Source organism: Sciurus carolinensis, chromosome 2 (assembly GCF_902686445.1).
Source record: "Sciurus carolinensis chromosome 2, mSciCar1.2, whole genome shotgun sequence".
Taxonomy (NCBI): domain Eukaryota; kingdom Metazoa; phylum Chordata; class Mammalia; order Rodentia; family Sciuridae; genus Sciurus; species Sciurus carolinensis.
In genome coordinates, this window is record NC_062214.1 from 152,679,993 (window position 1) to 152,703,259 (window position 23,267).

Below are 23,267 nucleotides of genomic sequence, written 5' to 3' on the forward strand. Positions count from 1 at the left end.
AGAAGTGCAAAGCAACATCAGAGGCCATCTGGCGGTCCCTGAGGTCACACCAGTTCCCATATTGCCCAAGAAAGCCTCCTGGGGCTTGGCTTGACTTATGCCTCCAAGACAGTAGCCACTGCAAGAGACTGAACAATGCAGGATTTGACTGTTTAAAAGTAGGCAGTTTATATGGCAGGGTCGGGGGGAACCCTAAGAATTTTACTTTCACTGGAAAATTAAAATGAATAAGCCATCTGTCCCAGGCAAGTATACACATTCATACAGACTTCCATTAGCCCAGGGAATCATGGGATTCATAAAACAATTTTCTTGGGGAAAATGTCCCAGTTGAAGCAAATTTCCCTAAGATGTGCTTGTGACACATGTCCATATCTCTTCCTGTTCGATCACCCCCCTGTCCCACCAGGGGCATGTTAAGAAATAAAGTCAAGCATCTGACAGGGATTAGAATAAAAGATGGTAAACTTGAAGCAATGGCAAGTTCTTTTAGCTTCTGCCTCTTCTGGAGAAGCTTAAAAACAGTATGCTAGAATTCATGGGAAAAAAAACCTCAAATTTTAAAAAGGTAGAGAAAACATCTTTTTCTGATAACTGCTATTAAACTTCTTTGCAAACAAATAAGTAGTTCATTAATAGAAGGAAATATTAACATGAACCCTAAATTATTCTTTCTCATGGTGAGCAAATACCCTGAGTGGAGTTTAGAAATAGGTACTTCCATTGTGCATGTCAATGCCTTTTCTGCAAAGTCCCCTTTTCTATTCCCTATTTTAGTGAGGGAAAAAAAAAATCCCTTCTTCCAAATTGGGCTGTCTTGATAATAGGGAAGTTGCTGGTTCAGGAAGTGACAAGCAGCCCAGAGGGAAAGATCCACGTACTCCTTTGCCAGCATTCCACACTGTCCGGATCTTCATTATGAAGGAGTCAGAGAAAGTTGGGAAGAGGTGAGTCAAAAGGACAACCAAAATGGCCAGGGAGGGCTGTAACAGGCAGTACTTAGCTCATTTCCACTTGGGGTTCTCTACTGACCACAGAAGCCACCCTTCACCTCTTGTCCTTTGACTTCCAGGATCTCTGCGGAAATGGTTGTGACCTGGAGAGAACCCTGGAGGCTTGGTTGAGATTCTGTCACTTTTCCCTAGGATCACCATACAGCCTCTGCATCCTGCCAAGTCTGAAACTCCCTTTCCATATATTGAACCCTGTGAACCCACAGGTGAGTGCAGTTGTGGTCAGTCAGATGTGACTCCCAGCAACAGAGCTTCTGTGGTAGTGGCATTGGACCCATGTAGATTGCAGAAACCTTCAGGGATTTCCTGCCCTGGTGTCCTTGGCTTGATCCACAGGGTACTTCCAGAAAGCCCTGCAGCCCCACCCTGCCCGAGAACTCCACTTTACATGCAGTGACAGCAGGGTCTTGGCGGCGTCCTTCTGAAGCCTGGTGCCATTGAGGGGCAAATGGCCAATCTGCTGGCCTTGGGCGTAGAGCAGGAAAGTGCCCACTGAAGGTGGGGTCACATCAGGCCGGGGCGTGGGCCGGACTGTGGGCGGAGCGACCGTGGGTATACCTGCCCAGGGGAAAGAGTAGGAGGGCATGGGGAGGGAGAAGAGAGGAAACAGGAGGGTGGGGAGGAAGAAAAGTTACTTTCTCACATCCCAGAGCATCCAAAAATATCAAAACTTCTTCACCCTAGACAGATGTGCTCCAGATGTTCTTCAAAAGAAATTCTAATTTCTAGAGTTTTTTCAAGGATCAATTATGTAAATCACTGCCAATTACTAGGACTAAGACAACAAAACACTTCCCTCAGAACAAAGCAGACCGTTTTGTTTCTGAAAGGAAGAAACCTCTTTGGTTTCTGGGGAGACTCTGCCCTTTCACCCTGGGTTGGGGAGTGGGAGAAAGAGCAGGTTGGCAGGAGTTCTAGCTGTTGTAAATGCAGTTCTAACTGCTAGTGACAAAACCAACGTAGTTGGGCTACTAGGGGGACCAGATTATAAATTAACAAAGTATAATGAGGAAGTGACTTCTTTGATCGGACCTGGTAACCCCATCACCCTCGGTGGGCAGCGACCCTGCAGAAGGACCTCGGTGCTGCTGAGGTGAGTCTGGGCTGGGTCCCCAGTGCTTACATGCAGGGGTGATGCCTGGTTGTGAGCGTGTGCCCTGCACCTCTCTGCCATCTTTGTCCACACACCAGCAGAAGTCGCTCTTTCCGTGGCACTGCAGGGGGGTGAAGTGGCCTAGGTCATCGCACTGGGGCACATACTGGTCATCTCTGGGTGTACCGCCATAGTGCTCCAGCAGGTTTTCCCTCCAGCGCTCACAGACGGTCCGAGGCCTCTGGGTGGGCTCTGAGCAGATAAGGAAACAAAGAGTCTTGGATTGCCTTCGGAGGACAGCGTGGTATACAGCACAAGGACCTTCCTTCTACTGTCCAGTAATGAGGTCTCAAACCCCTGAATATTGAGCCAGGGAAGCAAATGTGTCCTAAGAAGTTCTCTGTGGGGATTTCAAGAGATCCTCTTGATGCTCCTGTCTCCCCAGGCCAGGAGGATCCACAATCAAACCCCAGCCACATCAGGAAAGAATGAGAGGTAAGATCCATAGGGCAGAGTTTGCTCAACCTTGGGAAGGGGATGATCTTGCTCAGGCCAGCAGAGGCCATGTGAACAACTGCTTGCACCAAAAAGGACCTCTGCTGATGGAGCACTTGTGCGGGCTTTGGGGACTCAATGGCCTATGTGATGCTTAAAACCAATTGTTATTCTTTTCTCCTTGCTTCAAGCTACAGGGCCTGCTACTGAGAGGGCCATCCCGAACCTGGTCAGTGTCTCCAAGTTATTGCTAAAAGCCAGGCTCTGCCACATAGCCCTCAGTAGTACTGGAAAATTACATTGAGTAAAAAATAAATAAGACTTACTGGAATTAGTGTGTGGAACATGGTAGAGGTGGTAGCAGGCAACTTAAAACTCCCAGACAGTTGGTTTCTAGAAGTTCTTCAGTCACTCTACTCCTGGGACTATCAAAGCTGATCTCTTTTCTGCAGGTTCTAACTTTCTGCCACGTTGCTACCCCATCTCTTTTCTCCAGCATTCTCCCCTCCTCTCCCTTCCCTCCCAGCCCACACCATGCTTAAAGCCTTGCTGACTCCTGCTACAAAGCTGTTCCCTCCTGGATTGCTGTCACAGGGCTATGGGTGATTCTGTCTGAAAAAAATGCTGTGGGTTGTTGAATTAATGTGTTCATTTATGATAAGATTACCCAGAAGAACTCAAATAAGAGGACATGCTTCTCCTTCCTTTTTAATTCCTGCAACTCAAAGCCTGCAGTCTATAGAATCACACAACCAAGTATCTACTTGCTGCCTCCATTTGGATGCATAATAGAAATCTCAGATAGAAACTAACAGAACCTAAGCTAGGTACAGTGGTGCACACCTGTAATCCCAGTGGCTCAGGGGGCTGAGGCAGGAAGATTGCAAGTTCAAAGCCAGCCTCAGCAAAAGCAAGGCACTAAGCAACTCATTGAGACCCTGTCTCTAAATCAAATACAAAATAGGGCTGGGGATGTGGCTCAGTGGTCGAGTGCCCCTGAAGTCAATCCCTGGTACCCCCCCCCCACCAAAAAAAAAAAAGAAAAGAAATGAATAGAACTTGGTCTCTGGCTTTCCCTATCAAATCTGCTCCTCTCCTAGTCTCTTCAATACCAATAGCCCTCCATTTTCTCATTTCTCAGACAAACTCATTTTTGACTCCTTTCTCTTGCTCTTTACATCCAATATATCAAAAAACGCTGGCAATTCAAAGACATTCTGAACATCTTCATGTCTCACCACTTCCACCCCATTGCTGTGGTCAAGGCGCCATCGCCTCCCACTGGGATTACTTCTACAGCTGGTTTTCCTGCTTCCAATCTCCTGTGCCTTCCCTCCCCCTAAACCAATGTAAACTCAACCATCAGACAGAATGGTCCATTTAAAACAAGGCATTTCATGGGACTCCTTTGCTCAAAACCCTCCAATGACTTTGAAGAACAAAATTGGAAACATTATAATACAGCTGCAGCGGGGACAGTTTCTCTGGGAAGCAGGAAGATGGTGAATTAAATCCTCTGCATTCAAACTGGACTAGGTCCACAGCAAGGCTCACCAGGTTTGGGGGAAGAGGAGACCCCTCAGTTTGCCACTACAACTCCTGACCCACAGGAAACAAAGCTCTGAGACCTCATGGAGAAGGCAGGACTTGATTTTCCTACCCAAGTACTACTCAAGGAACCAGGAGACAAATGGCTACCTCCTCACACCCCTGTCAGCCACTTTAGGGTGGGACACCCTGGGGAAGCTCCTGACACCACCCTGCTCTGCATTCTGAGTTTAAGCATTCATTCTTGGTTCAAGAGACCACCCAAGGCACATCTCTTGGTTTGGACAGAGAGCAGAGTCAGTTTCTGGGGAATGGGCCTCAAACCACTCAGAATGTGGGCATCCCTCACTCCTTACTATTTGAAGCTACTTCTCAATCCAACCATGGATTTTTATTTTCCTCTTCTGTTTGGCAGGGGCTTAAATATTCTAAAATCTTGGGCACAGAACATCCTCGCTCCCCTAGAGCTGACCCCATTATGCAGATGAGATTAGTTAGAAATGGCAGCCAAGGCCAAATCAGTGCCAAGAGAAAAGTCTGGGCCATGAGAAAGTCTGCAGAAAGGAATGTGTCCCTATTTTAGTCATTAACTTCTCAGCCTGAATCACTGTCCTTAACACATGCTTGTCTTAATAAACTTAATAGAATTCTGAATCATTCCCCTAAGGCACCTCCCAGCTGGAGTGGAACCTAGACTTTCTAAAGAGAAGCCATAAGTGAAACAGGGTTTCTATGCACTCTTTTTTTTTTTTGAGTGGGGGGTAACCAGAGATTGAACTCAGGGGCACTTGACCACTGAGTCACATCCCCAGTCCTATTTTATATTTGATTTAGAGACAGGGTTTCACTGAGTTGCTTAGCACCTCACTTTTGCTGAGGCTGGCTTTGAACTCGCCATCCTCCTGCCTCAGCCTCTGGAGTCGCTGAGATTACAGGCGTGCACCACCACACCCAGCTATGCACTCTTTTTTAAACATGCAGAATCTTTTCCTAAAAATAGGGACAGAGAGGAATTGGGAATTTTACTGTTGATCAAACTACTACCAATTTTCACCTATATGACTCTCAGAACCACTAAAGTCCTGGCCATAACTATTAAAATTCTTAAAAAGTCTCAAAACTGTTGGTGATTCTCCAACATTCTCTATTTACTCATTAAAATCCAATATGAGTATTTTTGGGACCCTTCTCAATAACAAAAATGGATTTTGAATAGCAAGCTTGTGGTTATAGGAATCATTTTGGCCAAAATAGTATCCAACTTATCCTGTAATCTTCATATCAATTCTACCATTTAAAAAAAAAAAAAAGGAAGGAAAAAAAAGCTTCACCCAACTCAGCTATTAACAGAAAGCTGCCTTAGATGCCTGCTATTGGCATCAACTGTGAACACTTGCTAACCATGCCCTATGGGCAGAACTCAGATGACGACTAGCATGTTCACCATCAGCGTCCCTGATCTTATGAATGAAACAAATTCCTATGCCTCCTACAAAGGTGACTAAGGCAAGAGGGATTCCCTATCAACATGCTGGATAGGCTAGAGAGGGCTGGGTCACCCAGGTAGAGAAAACTAGCTGATCCACCCATAAGTTTCATACTTATCTTTCCTATCCACAGGAACACAAACTTAAAACTGCATCCTGCAATTCAGAAGGCAGAGGTAAGTAAGAGTTACGTAGGAAGGCAATTTTCCTTCTGGACAAACTTGAGTCTGTCAAGGTCCTCTAGCTCTCTAAGATCTTAGTGTGACCTCAGCCTGACCTAGATAATCTGAACTTCCAGTCTGGCACTCAACAAGGATCGAAGAGGCTGGAGTTCAATGTGTGACAGATCCAATGTATCACATGTGTATATGTCCTCATAACAAACATGCACATACCTGTGCACATATTATCTAAGTGTTCCTTGGAGGAAAGAGGCTATCAAAGGATGGTGGCCGGACATTCCATGTCTCCGTGATCTGAGCAGGGCTTATAATCCACCCTACCATCAGCACCATTCTCCTTCTTAAGCCCCAGGCCCAAGCTGTTCCAACTTCCTTTTCTGGTGGGCTCACCTGGTGGTGGCCCGCAGTGAGGTGGAGTGGAGCCAGGAGGAGTCTGGGTACCGGGGACTTCGTGGCCATTGGGATCCACACACCAGCAGAAGCCAGTGCTGCCATGACACTGCAGGGGTAGGAAGTTGCCCTGCTCGTCACACTGGGGGATGTGGAGCCGGGACCCAGGGTAGGCATGCTGCGCCTGGGCATAGCGCTGCTGGTGTTCACAGGGCTTCAGTCCAGAGATGGAGTCTTCCGGAACCAAGGCAAAGAGAGATACAAAGGAGAAAAAACAGATAGAACAATCCATCTACTTTAACCAGCTAACATCAAAGTCTCCTGTGCCACTTTTCCTACAATTGGAAGACACTGTGGCATGGGAAAAGTCGGAAGGCACCAGAATCTTAGAGTCCTGAATTCTTATTTAAGTTCTGCCACTAGTTTGTCTCCATATCTCTTAGTTTACTCTCTAAGTTCCTAGATGACTGTTAAGTGGACAGAAACCCTTTCCTCAGCCTTCAGGAGCCTACTGCTGTCTGGGTGAAATGAAGAGCAACTCATGGCACCTGCCCAAACATCCCAGAGGACTTTGGAGAGAACAAATCAGATTCCATCAAGCTCCTGAGCCCCAGAAGTCTGAGAAGTCTGAGATGCCCCAGGTCAATGGCAGTCACACACTTGGGTGTTCACCCCTGACTCACCAGTCCTATTTAATATACTTCTCAATATCTCATCCAAATCACACTCATCAAAGCAAAGTGGATCACTGGGGCAGTTAACCAGAGCAGCTACTAGGCAGGATAAGGGATGGGACAAACTCCAGACCTCCATAAATGTTAATAGCCAGTGAGCCCTAGGAGAGAAGGCAGCAGGAGGTAACTGAAGAAAGAATCCACCCACTAAGGCCCCAGACCAGGCTAAATAAAGAGTGAACCAAGCATCAGAGAAAGACACCATTGAAAGAACAGCAAGATTCATGTGTCTAGTCTGGCCCTCCAAACCTTACCAGGTGTGCACTGAAATCCGTCCCCATGATATCCAGATTGGCAATGGCAGGAGAAGGAGCCAGGGGTATTGTAGCAGGTAGCTGCAGGGTGACATCTGTTTTCTGTACATTCATCAACATCTGCAGAGGTCAGGAACCAGACAGAGAGAGAAGGAAGGAAGAGCATGACTTCACTACACACAATCTGTGCATTGACATGGGCTCAGGACACATACAATAACCAAGTGTCAACTTCAGAAGACCTTTGGACATAACCAGAACAATGCTAATGCCTAAAGGTCAATTTAATGAAAAACATTAAGGAATGTGTAAGTTAGCATATGAGAGAAGAACATTCAGTATAGAAGTCAAACGTGTGGTTGCTCAGATAAAAATATCCCGCAGTATATTTCTAGAGCATCTTTCATCTACAGTGAATTCCAGGAAGTTAATACCTTTGAACTAACCTTTAGACTATAAATCATCAGTTTCCTTTCAGTAACATTGCAAGGAAGATAAATATAGGAACAATGGTATTTTTTTTCTTTCATTGTTGGCACCATCTCCCTAGAATATTCACAAAGAGATGCAGAGGAGCTAGATGAGGCTCTAAACACTTCTGTGTTAGAAGCACATAGTCCTGCTATCTAGAACCTCCAATTAGCCAGAAATTTACTTTTCACTTACAGAAGAGAAAAAAAGAAAAATACTGTAAGCAAATATCACCAGCAGTTTTAAAATAAAAAAAAAAAATATATATATATATATATACATACACACACACACACATATATTATATATATCACATATGTTGGGCATATTGGTATAAATAACTCAGGCCTCTGCATGCCCCATGTGGTACCCTGAGGATTTTCATGTCTCAGAACTGCAAACACTTCAAACAAAAGCCAATTCATATCCATTTTTAATTCATTTACAGCAATTAGCACGTGCTGACAATAGCATGTCATTCATCTTCCCTGCCCTCCACGCAACAGGCTGAGGGGGGAATGTTAAAACTAAGGCTCAGTGGATGAGGTAAGCTCCCTCCAGAGGACGGAAGTCTTCCAGAGTAAAAGGAGCATAAACAAAAGGTTCAGCCCCAACTTGGCTTGACTGAAAGAAAACAAAGCATTAGTCACATCCATTATAATGATCAGAATTTTTTTTTTTTAATTCATGAACAGAAGAATAAAGTATAATGGGATGATCAGCATGAAAACTAGACAAGAGGGAATTGCATCCTCTTGGTCCACAGCCCATGGCAGAACCACACCAGCCTGGGAAGCTGGAGATTTACAACCTGGAACTTGATGAGACAGACTAGGAACAGGACAGCTCCTCACTCAACCTCCCATGACCCAGATGAGATGTCTTCTAGGGTTATCTCAGCCACCTTACTCAACCACACTGTCACCCAGTCACCTTCCCATAACTTCGTGCTTTCTGAGGTACCACTATGGGGATACACTGTACTGTAACCATAGGCACCCAGCTCATTGGAGGGGAATCTCTTAGATTGTAATTAGAAAATTAGCATCTGCTCATCCTCTGCCTCTGGGGAGTTTAATCAACATATATCAGTTCCTTTGAGTAAACAAACAAATTCTCAGCACTCTAATAACAGCCAGAGAGGCTCTCCATGGGGAGCAGTTGGCTTCCCTGATTACCTTTACTCCACCTATAACAGTAAAGTGATTCTAAATGTATCTCTAAAGTTAAAAATGAACAAGGTGTTCTGGTTAGCTCCTCGGTGTCTCAAATTGTCTTATTTAATTATGCTTGTGGTTGGCTGTCTCCTCAAAAGGATAGATCAAATGACCAGTTGAGTGAAGCTGGTGACCATCCAGCTCTTTGGGCTTGTAAGAGGTTGTAAAACTGGTTATAAAACCAAAGCTGTAAAAATTAGCATCCAGGCAAATGCAGGAAGTTGATTCTTCTGGCAGTACATACACTAAAAGTACCTCTAATGGTAACAGGAACCACAAGCAATGACAGGAAGCAGGAATTCCTGAGACACATGACCTATTTCTGAAGCCCAAGGTGAGATTTTTTTACAATTATTTTTGAACTAAGGGGATTCCCCAAAGCTTTCAAGCCAGCAATAAGATTAGGAATTCTGACCTAATCTGAAAGACCAGCTTTGCTCCCCACAGGTACCCTTGCCATTATCATGCATACCACAGTCACAGGTAGACAGTAACTGGTGCAAATGACCAAGGAGAAGGAGAAAGTCCCTGAAGAGACAGAAGGCATCCCTCACGAGCAATCTCTGAGCCCACAAAGCTGGAGGAGGTTAAGATTCCCTGGATCACAGTCCCTGACCCTTCTTGGAGGGCCTCAGGTCATGATATGAAACTAGATCCCTATCAGTCACTTAACTCAGAGCTGGCTGCAGCCTCTCCTCAGGAGATCAAACATGGAGGGGTTTGTGAGGAGCCTGAACTTACGTACAGAGGAGGAGAACCCTTCCCCATTTCATAGGATGTCAAGTGTCAAGAGAGAAAATGGGGAAGGACTTTCAGCCCCAAGGCAAGACAAGAGCTTTCCTCACTATACCACCAGGGAAACAGGGAGATACCAATTATACCGCATCAGTGGCAGGGATCTCCAGGAACTGACTGAAACCGACTGGCCAGAGTCCAGTGGACTTAAGAGTATTCTATAAATGGCAAAACCCCTTTACCACAAAGGTAACAAAAAGGAGCTCAATTCTAGCACAGTTTGCTATTCTATGATCTATTAAGTTCCTAGGGAACTTGTTTGGAAAATGTGTTAAAAACCCTCCATTTGGAGCTCATGTTTGGTGCTTTGACATTCTTCTTGGGCCCAATGCTGAGCAAAATCAGCTGGAGCCCCTGGATAACAACCATGTACTGAATCCCAGTTCCCCACCACCCATTTGTTTTCTAGCTCAATGTAATTCCCTGATGTCAATTAACCTTGATCCTTCCCAGGATCCCAGGTGCTTTCTCTCTGCTCCCCATCTGCTAAGTACCCTGTGGGTTGCACCCGTGTGGCACATGGTGACCCTGCTTAGGATCTGTGAGTTAAAAGTATCTTTTCAAGTCTCTTCCTCACCTCCTGTGACTACACTGACTTTACCATGCCTTACCCAATATCTACCATGGGAAAACAGAAAGTCCGAGAGGAAGTAATGACAGTACCCACCCCCACCTCCCTCCTGGGCAGGGGTGATGCTGGGTAACAGGCCATCTGTAACCCAGCTGCCTTGCTTCTCCCTGGGAAGGTTCTAACTCCTGACAATCTGCTCTTGCACTGGAGAAGGCACTAAGATCCACCAGGGCAAAGGCGCCTGAGAAACATCCAGCTCACACCAAGGCAGGGTTGAAATCCCACCAGATGGAGAGAAGCCTGGAGCAGACTTAACTCTGGATAAAAACCTCCTGCTAGTGACTCAGACCAGACTGAGAACCCAAATCCAAGTGCAGCCTCTCCAGGGAGCCTGGTTTTTAACAGACCATGGCTGGAGAGAAACCCACACACCCTCTTATGGTTAGTTTGATGGAGTAAAAATGTGTATGCCTCAAGAATGCAACTTCCCACAAGACAGCCTCCATCAAAGTTCCTTTGGAAGGAGACTGGGGATGGAGCTCAGTAGTAGAGCACTTGCCTAGTATGCAGAAGGCCCTGAATTACATCCCCGACACACACACAAAAAATAAAAAGATCCTTTGGTAACTCAGACACATGAACACTATGGAATGCCTTTAAACGTGAACACACATACACAATACACTAACATGCTTGCAGGTTTAGTCCGTCAGTTGCAAGTTACTTTCATGATTAGTGCAGACTAATTTATTCAGGGTGTTTAGGACAATGACTATTCATTCTCTACTACCCCACAATCCGAAAATTTGAAAGGCCACCACACAGTTCTGGCTGTGGTAGGGAGGCTTCAAAATGGTCCCCAGTGATCCCACCACGTGGTATTCGTGGTTCTCCTATAATCCCCTCCCCTTGAATAACATGCTTGTAGCCAATGCCATCGAGGGGAGGTTGAGATGAGGACTTCCATGGGCTTTGCCATCTCATTGGCTTTCATGAAGTAAGCTGTCATAATGGAGAGGACACAGGGCAAGAAACTGGAGGCCAGCCACAGCCAGCAAGGAACTGAGGCCCTCGGCATAGCAGTCCTGCGGTCTTCTCCCACTGGCCACGCCCCTTACCTGTATCCTCTAGAGATCCTAAAGTAGCGTACCATGAAGCCATGCCCAGGTCCCCAAGGCACAGGTGACAAATGTGCCTTGTTTTAAGCTGCTACATTTGGGGGTTATTTGTTGTGCAGCAATTAAGATTAAATCATGGGGGAAACATGTGACAGGTCTGGCACATTTTTAAGTCTGTGTGTTCCAGATAGAATCCCAAAAGTAGAGGACCGAGACGAAATAGGAACCATTGCAAATGATGAAAATAAGAAAGAGGGCAATAATAGCCAAGGATGGGTATTCTAGAAACTCTAAATCCAGGAAAGTTGCGAACTCTACTAATATGATATGATCCCAGAAGGTAACCAAGCTCTCACAGGAGAAGTAGACACAAACAGGAGGGAGAGAAAGTGATTCCAGAAGGGATTAAAGCAAGAAATACCTAACCCAACATTCTGATTATTAATACCCATTTCACCTAGGCTGAAATTAATTTCAACTACTTTGCTTTAGACTAAAGAGCACCATCTGACAACCTGAGCAGTCAGATGTTTAAATATGAAATTCTACAGACAGGAATGCACACTCTCTAGGCATTATTGTTTCTTAAGCTGGTAGTGGGTTAAATGGAAATGAATAAGTTCCATAGGGGCAGAAAAAGCATTATTCCCACTGTTGCAGGGAGAGAAGAAGGAGCTCTACAGGTATAAAAAGACATTAATTCATACTGCATCCCTAAACACCTTTCTCTTAACATTTATCTTGAAGAAATCATATAGTATTTTATAAAACCATTAAACTAGAATACAGGGCTAACCATTCAAATTTAAATATGTTGGACATAATGTGAGATTGTTATTTAAAGACTAGATATAACTCTCAGTATAATGTTCATGAAATTAGATTAGTAGTATTATAATGTATATATGTATATGTGATCAAATTGAACCTAGTTTCATGTCAATAACACACAGTCATGGGAATGTGAGACTCTGGGGATGAGAGAATGATGGGAAAGCATTTGGAATTGGAAAGGACCTGTTTTGGGAATGAAAATGCAAAAGGCAAGCTTCCCCTTTCTTTGAATTGCTGTTTGCCTCAGTCACAAACACCTGGACCCACTGAGCTGATGTGCTAGGAACAGCTTTGCAACTCCTGGGAACTTCCGGGGAGATCTAAATAGCAGGGGCCTCCATCCTCCTCCCTAGATGTTTGGTGAGGCAGGGACAAGAGGAGGGAAAAGAACAATCGGAGGAAGAATTGTATGTGTAAGTTTCTCCAGCCTGTACTAGCTCCCAGGAACAGAAGGTTACAAGCTGACGGTGGCTCATCACACTCCAAGGACATGCCTCCAAGGACAACCACAGTGCTCACCAGTCTAGGCCTATGGAAATCCCTGTGGTCTCCCTTCTTGACTCTAGGGGTACCTCTTCTCTTTTGGCAGTTACAAGGCTATTTGAGTCAAAAGAGGAGAAATGTTCTTCCTGTCTTTGTAGGGATGTTCATCCAAAGTGACCATCCAGAGTCCCCGAGACACACCCGCTGGTACTCACCAGAACACTGGTGCCCATTGCCAGCATAACCTGGAAGACAGGTGCAGCTGAATGTGCGGCCTCCATGGTGAACACATCGTGCCTGCCCAGCAGGAGCACAGGTGTGACTGCCATCCTCACAGGGGTTGGGAGGAGGGGCGATCACTAAAAAGAGAAGGCAAAGGTGTCCAAGAACTTGAATGGTGACCCTTATTCTCTCAGCACCATCCACAGACCAATAGCACCAGCACACCTGGAGCTTGCAAGACATGCAGGTTCTCAGGTCCCATCCCAGAGTCGGAGAGCCAATGTCAATATTAGCAAGATTCCTAGATGGGTCACATGCACATTAAGGTTTGAGAAGTGCTGGTATTGGTTTGTGTTGAAAATATTAGCCATTTCTCTCTCTCTCTCTCTCTCTCTCTCTCTCTCTCTCTCTCACACACACACACACACACACACACACTCTCAAATATCACACTGGATTAAAGCTTGCATTTTCTCCATTACTTACCTCTATCAGTAAAATGAATTTGGATTTCTCATTCTTTTGGACCCATTTTTAGATCTAAAATACGGTTTATGACCCTAAAAGGGTCATAATTCACTATGAATGGGGCTCTTTAGCTCCTCACATGGGACCAGCATCTTATAAATTACAAATATACCTTGTTCTAAGATGAGGACTACATATACTCTGTCTATAGCTGGGGTGTTCTTCTACAGAGGTCCATAGTCTTGTTATGTGGTGGGACCAGGAACCCCAACTGAGAGAACACCCTCCAGTAACTTGACATTAAAAAAATATATAGTTAGAGGAAAACCATGACCATAAACAAATAGCTGAACTGAGCTGTAGCCTTGGGTTATTTCGATATGCACTGTTTCAAGAAAAATTACTTAGCAGAGCTTCTATACAGTAGAAGCTGAAAAACTCAGTGAATTAAAGAGCAAGATTCAGTGCCATCTTGGCCAATGAGAAAAAATGATTCTGGTACTCACAGACACAAGTGTGCTGGTCATCTGCAAACTCATAGCCACTGCGGCATTCGCACCTGTGGCTTCCTGGCAAGTTGATACACACTGAGTTGGGGCCACAGCGATGGAAGCCAGTTGCACATTCATTTACATCTAAGAAGAAATGAAAGAGGAAAAGTGCTGCTTTTCTGGTCCCATGAGTTGGAAGGTCTACAGAGTCAGTTTTCTTACCACTATGATGCTTGAATGAGCTTAATGGTTGGTGAACTAAACAGGAATTGAAACAGGATATCTAAGTACCAGGTATGAATGAATGCAAGTTGAAGCACATCAGAAATAAAAATTTATCTCAAGTCCTTCCAGTGAGGTCACAGGGAGACAATTTTTAAATAACTATTCTAAGAATTCTTTAAATGTTTAAAACTAATGAATATTTAGAAGAAAATATATTGTAGCTTTTTTTTTTAATATGAAGAAACTTCTACTGATGCTTTCTTGGGATATAATTGTTAAAGGAAGTACTGTCTGAAATTTAAAAAGAAAACCAGAAAATATGCTTTCTAGTAAATCTAAGGACTACTTAATATAAGCTCAAAGTTGCAAAGCTTAAAAATATCCCAATATTGCAAAAGATGGTTTCTTTTTATAGACTCAGCATGAAATCCCCACCTCTATTTTCAAACCTGACCAGACAATGCTTCACTTTTTAACATAACTGCATCCAGATTCAGGGCTGCTAAAATCACAGACCTCAAATCAATGTGCTCACAGATCACAAAGACCACAGATCCTCGTCTTCCACATAACAATGCTGGAGATGGCGAATGAAAACAGGGGCTATGTGATACCAACAGGCATGGCTCTTACCCACACAGCTCCGGCCATCTCCCTGGTACCCAGGTGCACACTCGCAGGTGTAGTCTACACCTGTCCCTGGGTGGCATCGTGCTGCTGTGTCACAGGCGTGGCTCCCATCGTGGCAAGGGTTCACTGGGGCAGGGTCTGAGTCTGCTGCATGGGCAGAGAGAAAACAAACAGTGACAAGGTTGTAGAGAGAATGGCAGGGAAGGAAGCAGAGAAAGAGAGAGTCCTTGGCATTGAACGTGTGCTCATCTGTTTTGTGGCACCCCTGGAGGCCCAACTCAATTATTCATACTGAAAGCGAGGGTGAATCACCTTTAACTCAGGTTTAAATTTCATGCTGCTTTCCTTTACCTACCCTGTAGACAAGTTTCCCCGTTTTCAGCAAGTTTGTGTCCAAGGAATAAAAATATCCAACACCTCTTTCTATTTAGAAGTGCTTTTGCTCTGGCATCTGCTGTGGGTCTGTGTCCTGGGCTATTGTCCCCACTGTGGGCAGTTTCATAGATGAGGAAAGTGAGGGAGAGACATGGGAAAAATGTATCTGAACCTGTGAAATTGAGGCAGGGACTCAACCTTCAAGTTTCTGGCTCTAAATTTGGCAGTCTCATGAAAATTCACTATTTTTACAGGTGAGACCCAATTTTTTTTTAATTTTTTTTTTCTTAAGGATTCCCCAAAACAGATAAGTAGAAAGAGTTTTCCCAGAATTTACTCTTCTGGATCAACCTTGCCACGGATTCATCCATCCACAAGGAGGTGATCACTGATAACCTCTGAAATCTTCCCTAAAGAATCTGATTTCTAGATGCAATGTAGAAATGGCCAATGCTCATCAAGATTTCTGTACCAGGTGCTAATCCGAACCCTGGGCTTTACCAGTCCATCAAATTCTCATAACTACAAGGTGAGGAAAGTATCATCATATCTTCATTTTTATTTCAGCACACAGAGGTCAAGTAAACTGCCCAAAGTGACAAAGAAGAGGTAGATGGAGCTGGAAAAAGATAAAAACCCAGGCAGGCTCCCTCCAGGGCCCATGCTCCCCACCGCTCTGCTACAACCATCCCAGAGGAACTTCATAAAGTTACCTAGTCTGGCCAAAGGTCCAGAGATGCAGTGTTGGAGGGAGCCCCCAGTACCCAAGGAGTCCAATAACTTTGGGTAGTTGTTTACTTCTGATTCCTTGGGTGTAAAATAGAAATAAAAATGTTTACATCTGTCAGAATTGCTAAAAAGAAATCCAACAGTGTCACTGAAAGGTGAGTCCCCCACTGGCAGGGCTGGCAGTCCCCAGTGACTGTATTCTTTCTACCTTCTCAGGGGATCACTGTTCACCCTCATCTGAAGTTATACTTTGTCTCAGTCCCTAGAATTAATTCGAATCTTTAGATTCCAAAGATTTCAAGAGCCCTGACTGTGCCTGTTGGTCTCTACACTGAGCCACGTGTGCTACTAAGATGGCTTCATATAAGTTATAACTTGGGCTTCTGGCAGGCAACTCGGTATGCTCCACATCCTATCCTGCTGGTGACAGTTCTCGCCAGCCCAGAAGCCAGCACTGTGGCATCGGCAGACACACTCTGGCAGAATCACCTACCTCAACTTCTCAGTTTCACCTCCTCCTGGACCTTCTATCATTCCTCCTCACCCATGTCTCTCCAGACACCTTAATTCACATGGGTGAGACTTGCCCAAAGTATCTCCTCGACTATGCCCCAGGTACTTGCCACCACACAGCCTGCCCCATAGAGCAGCCTTCGGGATGACAGGTCATCTCCCCAGGGCTTGTACCTCCCACTGCCCAAGTCACAGCTCTGCAGTTTTCTCTACTGGTCTGCTGTGAATTGGATGCCTTGGCCAAAACACTTTCTGGTAAATGCCCTTCATCCACTTTATAAGAAATATTACAGTGTTCCTGTAACTGGATACTCCCATATTATCAGTTCCCATGCTAGTGCCTGAAAATAAGGAGGGCTGTGGGTTTATCCTCAGTTCACCTCAATGATTTGGCTATGGTAACAATCTCTGCCAAAACAAAAGACCAAAAAATGGCCCCAGTGCTTTTTAAACATGATGAACTTATGTCAGCATAAGCCTAGCTCCCCAAATCACACAGACACCCCTGGCAGACAGGAAGGAAGCACAACACTGGGGTTGTGGTTGATGAGTAAACTAGAGTGTAGACCAATTCCCAAGTCTACCTGAGCATGTGTTATGACTGACAATGACAGGGTTGTGTCCTCACTGAGGGCCCAATGTAAGAGAAGGATCTGATTCTCTCCCATGATCGTTTCTCCATTTTGGAGAAGATTCTGTACAAAAGGCCTGGCATCCCTTGCCAAAAAGGAAGGTCATCTTCAAAATGTTTTAATATTGCTGCTTAGCCTTCTTATTCAGTAATTTCCAGCATCAAACTTTCACCATGGAACATTCCAACAAAGATTAGTGAATTCACCAGCCTGCTAGGCATTAAGAGAAGAAAAAAAAAAAAAAAAAACCCAGGCAGTTCCAAGGTAACTTGCATACTTGGACAGGGTACATGATTGCACTTGAATTAAGGAGGAAATGGCCAAAATTATATGATACTGATTTAAAATGCATCTCACTGTCAAGACCAGTTACATAACTCAGAGTCCAATGCAAAGTGAAAATGCAGAGCCTCTTGTTTAAAAATTAAGAATTTCAGTGATACAGCATTATACCAAGCATGAAGCCATTCTGAACTTGGGGCTCTATTGACTGAACTTGGATTCTAAAAAAAAAAATTGTTTTTGTTTTTTCAGTGCCAGGGATTGAACCCAGGACTTCTGGCATGCCAGGCAAGCATTCTATTACTGAGTTACACTCCTAGCCCCCTAAGTAGTTTAAGAATATATTTCTAGAACAATCGCACCATTAATTCTTGACGGCTTGCTAGCTTTTCTCCTATCAAAGTTAGAACAGCAGTATCCTTCCTAAGTCATTTCACATTTCACCCTCACCTTCTTAAACTGTGCGACTCTGGCAGAGGATCTGGAACTCATTTACTCATTTAATCAAAAGGGGAAAGAGTGGTTTCCTTAAGAGAACAATCGGTTCAGCTTCACTGCACAGCCCTCTGCCTCAGGTCTCCTCACTTCACTGAAAGGACCCCTTTCAGGGGAGAGGAAGGGCAGGAAGCATTCCTGGTCCTGTTCTATGACACTACAAACAACAGCCAACTCCACTTGAAGCTCAAACAATGAGTGACCAAGTGGTGGTTGGGAAGACAGCAAGGGCAGCAGGCTCTGGGTAAGACACAGTAATTCTCATCTAAACCCTGGGAAATATGCAGCTCCCACATCAGGTGCAGGCAGCTGTCTTGTTTTACCTGCATTCCAGCCAGCTGACAGCTCCCTCTGGAGAAAGCAAAAGACTTAAGATATGGCTATGCACTGAGGGCGTGGCAGGAGAAAAAAGTGTCTTGTTTTTCTTCTTTGTTCTCCCCCGCACCCCATTTTTCTCCTGAAGTATGGTTCAAACAAACACAAAGAGTTTAAAAACACACACTGCCTCTTTTTTAATTTGGTCTGAATTATGAGGCAGTTGCAAAGCCAATGGTGTCCATGAGGAGCAGCAGGGCCATGAGGTGTAAAGCGTGGGCTCTAGACCTAGGTCCCAGACCACTTCTTACCAGCTGGGACTTCAAATTACTTCATCTCTACATCAGTTTCATTATCAGCAATAGTGATGGGGATGAGTTAATTCACAGAAGGTGCTTAGAAGAACACTAGGCACTTTTTATTAATTATTGCTTTTGTTTGATTTGGATGGAAGGGAAAATCATAAAACTCAAAAGGCAAACTAGCAACTTGGAACGTTTGCTGGTGTTTTCTGACCACTGGTTATTCCACATGATATTTCTCTAGGAAACTGACTCAGGGATATATCTTTTCAGAATATGAATGGGACTGTCACCTGGAAGGGTCTTCCACTAATGGCTGTTTTTACATATTTGAGGTATATACCAGCAAAGGGCAGAACTGGGCATCTAAGCGGGGGGATGTTTTCCTCAGCAGTTTTTTGCTCATCTCTCTGAGACGTCTGCAATAGCAATCTTTCTTTCTTGATTTACGTGTTCCCCTGAAGTCAACTGGCATTTTCACTTATTAACTCACTACCCCCAACCCCCTCTCTTCCCTTCATTCCCCTTTGTCTAATCCACTGAACTTCTATTCTCCACCCACTTCCCCTTATTGTGGCTAGCATCCACATATCAGAAAGAATATTCAGCCTTTGGTTTTTTTTTTCACTTAGCATGACAGTCTCCAGATTCATCCATTTACTGGCATAAATCATAAAGTCAGTCTTTTTATGGCTGAGTAATATTGCATTGCATTATATATATATATATATACATATATTTATATACTGCATTTATATATATATATTTATATATATATATATATATATACATATATTTATATACTGCATTTTCTTTATCCATTCCTCAGTTGAAGGTCACCTAGGTTGGTTCCATAGCTTAGCTATTGTGATTCTTGGCACCAAAACAGACATGAAGCCCAATGGAACAGAAGACATAGAGACAAAGTCACATAAATATAGTTTTCTCATACTAGACAAAGGAGCCATGAGCATACATTGGAGAAAAGATAGCCTCATCAACAAATGGTGCTGGGAAAACTGGAAATCCATATGTAGCAGAATGAAAATGAACTCCTATCTCTCACCCTGCACAAAACTCAACTCAAAGTGGATCAAGGACCTAGGCATTAGACCAGAGACCCTGTGCCTACAGGAAGAAAATGTAGGCCCAACTCTCCATCATGTCAGCTTAGGAACCAATTTCTTCAACAGACTCCTAAGGCACAAGAAATAAAATGAAGAATCAATAAATGGGATGATATCAAACTAAAAAGCTTCTTTACAGTGAAGGAAACAGTCAAGTACGTGAAAAGAGAACCTACAGAATGGGAGAAAAATCTTTGCCACCTGCACCTTAGAGCATTAATCTCCAGGATATATAAAAAGCTCAAGAAACTTAACACACACACACACAAAAAAAAAAAAACAAATAACCTAATATTTATTAAAATTTTAGAACCACTGTTTTCAAATTTTGTTTCCACAATGGTTTCCTTCAATTGAAATCAATTCAGGGGCTGTGATTGTGGCTCAGTGGTAGAGCGCTTGCCTAGCATGTGTGAAGGCACTGGGTAGATCCTGAGCACCACATAAAAAATAAATAAATAAAATAAAGGTATTGGATCCATCTATAACAAAAAAAAAATTTAAAGAAATGTAATTCGAATGCCATGCAATTCACCCACTTAAAAGTGCACGACCAAATGACTTTCAGTATATATTCACAGTTGCAAAACCAATATGACCAATTATTAGAATATTTTCATCACCTCAAAAAGAAACCTGAACCTTTTAACATAATAACTCCCTATCCGTCTGTTACCACCCCCAGCCCTGAACAAACTTTAATCTACTTTCGGTCTCTGGATTTGCCTGTTTTGGATATTCTTTATAAATGGAATCATGCAAGATGCTGTCTTCTGTGACTGGCTTCCTTCAATTAGTATGAAGTTTTCAAGGTCCATCCATGTTGGACGATGTATCAGTGCTTCATTTCTTTTTGTGGCTAAACAATATCCCATTGTATAAAAAAAAGACTTTATTTCATATGCTTTCATCAATTGACAGGCATTTAGGTTGCATCTACCTTTTGGCTACTATAAATAACAATGCTATGATTATCTCTGCACAAGTTTTTGTGAGCACATAGTTGTCCTTTCTCTTGGGTACATAACCAGGAGTGGGATTGCTCTGTCAAATGGTAACTTTGGTTTATAACTTTGAGAAGCTGCTGTTCTGTTTTTCATAGCAGCTATACAATTTTATGCACAGCAGCAGCAATGAATGAGGGTTCCAATTTCTCCACATCCACCCCAACACATTTTTTTAAAGCCATCCACGTGATGTAAAGTAATAACTCACTGTGGTTTTAAATTGCATTTCCCTGATGGCTAATGATGTTGAACATCTTTTCATGTGCTCATTGGATACTTGTTTATCTTTTTTAGAGAATGTCATTCCAGATCCTTTGTCCATCTTTTCATTTGATTTGTTTTTAGTATTGAGTTGTACAAGTACTTCATATACTTTAGAACAAGGCTTTGATTAAACATAATTAAAAACAATTGTTTTTGCAGCAGTGGGGTTTGACCCTACGTTTAAAATAGTTTATCCCATTCCATGGCTATATTTTCACTTTGTTGATAACGTCTTCTAAAGCACACATGTTTAAAATTTTCATGACACCCATTTGTTTTTCCTCTTGTTGCTTCTGCTTTTAGTGGCATTTCTAAGAAACCATTGCCAATTTCAAGACGGCAAAAATTCACCCCTTTATTTTCTTCTGAAAGTTTTAGCTCTTACATTCAGGTCTTTGACCCATTTTGAGTTGGTTTTTTAAATATGCTGTGAGGTCCAACTTCGTTTTTTTGCATGTGGATAGTCCGTTGTCTCAGCATCATCTATTAAAAAGACTTATTTCCCCATTGACTTGTTTTGACACTCTTGTTGAAACACAACTGGCTGAAAATGTGAGCATTTACATCTGGTTTCTCACTTCTATTCCATTAATCTATATGTTTTAATGACTCTTTTGAAATTGAGAAGTATAAATCCTTCAACTTCATGCTTCAAGATTTTGGCCGCTCTGGTTCCTTGAATTTCAATATGAATTTTAGAATCATTTTATCAATCTCCGCAAAGCAGCCAGCTGAAATCCTGATGGGGACTGAGTTGAATCAAGAGAACGATTTGGGAAGTACTGTCATTTTACAATAGTACGTCTTCCAATTGATGAATATGGAACACAGTTCCACTTATTTGAGTCTTTATTATTTTTTTTTCCAAACAGTTCTGTTTCAATGGATAAGTATGGCATTTCTTTAAAAAGAAAAAAAGTATTCCTAAGTATTTTATTCTTTTTGAAATAAAAATTTCTTGATTGCTTTCTCAATTCACTCATTGCTATTACAGATACACAATTTTTGTAGATTGAACTTGTGTACTGCAACGTTGCTGAATTTATTTGTTCTAATAGGTTTTTGTACATAAAGGATAGAGATAATTTTACTTCTACCTTTTCAATTTAGATGTCCTTTATCTCATGTGCTTGCCTAACTGTTCTGGCTACAACTTCCAGTACGTGTTGAGCAGAGGGGGCAGAGCGGGACTTCTTGCCTCGTTCCTGATGTTAGAGGAAGAGCTCTAGCCTTTCACTGTAAAGTACAATGTATCTGTGGGTTCTTCCCACATGAAGTTCCATTTCATTTTTCCAGGTCCTCCTGGTTTTTGGTCCCACCTTGGTCTGGTGAAAAAATCCTTCTCACCCTTGAAGCTTTAGATGAAGTGTCACTTCCTGGGGAATCGCCCTGCACCTCCAGACTAGGGGCTCTGCACTTGTGATAGCTGTAACCAGGGCTCACCAGTAGTCTCCCTCCTAACTTGCCTCCCTCTTCCCTGTTCACAGGCACACCCCAGCATGGACATGTTCGATTGGCATCACTACAGACCAGGCTCAGGCACTGTGCTGTTCCCTGAGCTTGGCAGGGACGTTGTTCTGCAGGTTCCATTTCTGCCTGACTCCACCTCCAGGACAAGGACCCCACTTTATTCATCCTTACAACCAGTAGCGCACAAAGATCCTGGCACCCACGAACCCTTACTACCCTCTGATTGTTCTGAGAATTCTCAAAAAGGTAGAACTTTGGACAAAGTTACAAATGAGAATTCTTACCTTCCACAGGGCCAATCTGATTGGTCACTGCAAATCTAAGCACTCCTTCGCCTTCACTGTACAAGGCAAAAACCCGGTCCACAGTCAGCTGCTGGGTGCTGGGGGTGGCCCGGTGTCTGGGAGTGTGCTTGCAGACCTGGTAAGTGAGGTTCTGGTGGACGCGGTAGGACCCCGTTTGGTTGATTGCACCAAAAGTGAGAGAGTAGTCTCTGGAACTTGTGGAGGTCACAGCTGCAACAGACATTGTACAAGGCAAACTAGTAAAATTTTTAAAATGTTAAATACAGAGATTTTCATGGGGGTGGGTTTTTCTATGGTTTTTCATCTAATTCCTGAGTATATCCCCTGGGAATGCCTTGAGTTTATATGGGAGACTTGCAAGGAAGGCCCAAGAACCTGAGTGGATGCAAAGCCACAGTGCTGAGAGGGAGGCGGCATTACAGTTGCTGTCACTGTGTGTCAGCTCTGTGAGCTGGGCACTACCATCACGTGAGCAGAGACTTGCAGAGGTGAAGTACGTAGCCCGAGAAGTAGGGCTAGGAAGTGGCTGAACTGGCTGGAACTTGAAACCATCTGGCTCTCCACCCCGAGGTCTGAACCAGCCCATCCCATCCATACATTGCACAGAGGTGGCAGCTCCTGATGACTTGCACTAAGTCTCCAGGGTTTCAGGGAAAGGAAAGGGTGGTTTCCTCTCAGTCTGGGAGTCGGGCCCAGGCCAGTTATCTGGCTCTTGGCTATTCTGAACACA

General features: G+C 43.6%; 1 protein-coding gene across 3 annotated transcripts in view; it reads right to left on the bottom strand.

Annotated features, from left to right (window-relative positions):
- The window catches only part of Nid2 (nidogen 2), a 61,651-nt gene that overhangs the window by 7,732 nt on the left and 30,652 nt on the right, over window positions 1-23,267 (bottom strand). For 2 of the 3 annotated variants that reach the window (XM_047540747.1, XM_047540748.1), the window contains exons 8-15: window positions 22,517-22,747; window positions 14,725-14,868; window positions 13,882-14,010; window positions 12,901-13,044; window positions 7,197-7,316; window positions 6,209-6,442; window positions 2,137-2,358; window positions 1,402-1,571 (exon numbers count right to left, since the gene is read on the bottom strand). In XM_047540747.1, coding sequence (XP_047396703.1) covers window positions 1,402-1,571; window positions 2,137-2,358; window positions 6,209-6,442; window positions 7,197-7,316; window positions 12,901-13,044; window positions 13,882-14,010; window positions 14,725-14,868; window positions 22,517-22,747 — 1,394 coding nt within the window. The remainder of the gene's footprint in view (window positions 1-1,401; window positions 1,572-2,136; window positions 2,359-6,208; window positions 6,443-7,196; window positions 7,317-12,900; window positions 13,045-13,881; window positions 14,011-14,724; window positions 14,869-22,516; window positions 22,748-23,267) is intronic. The other variant, XM_047540749.1, reaches the window with a different exon arrangement.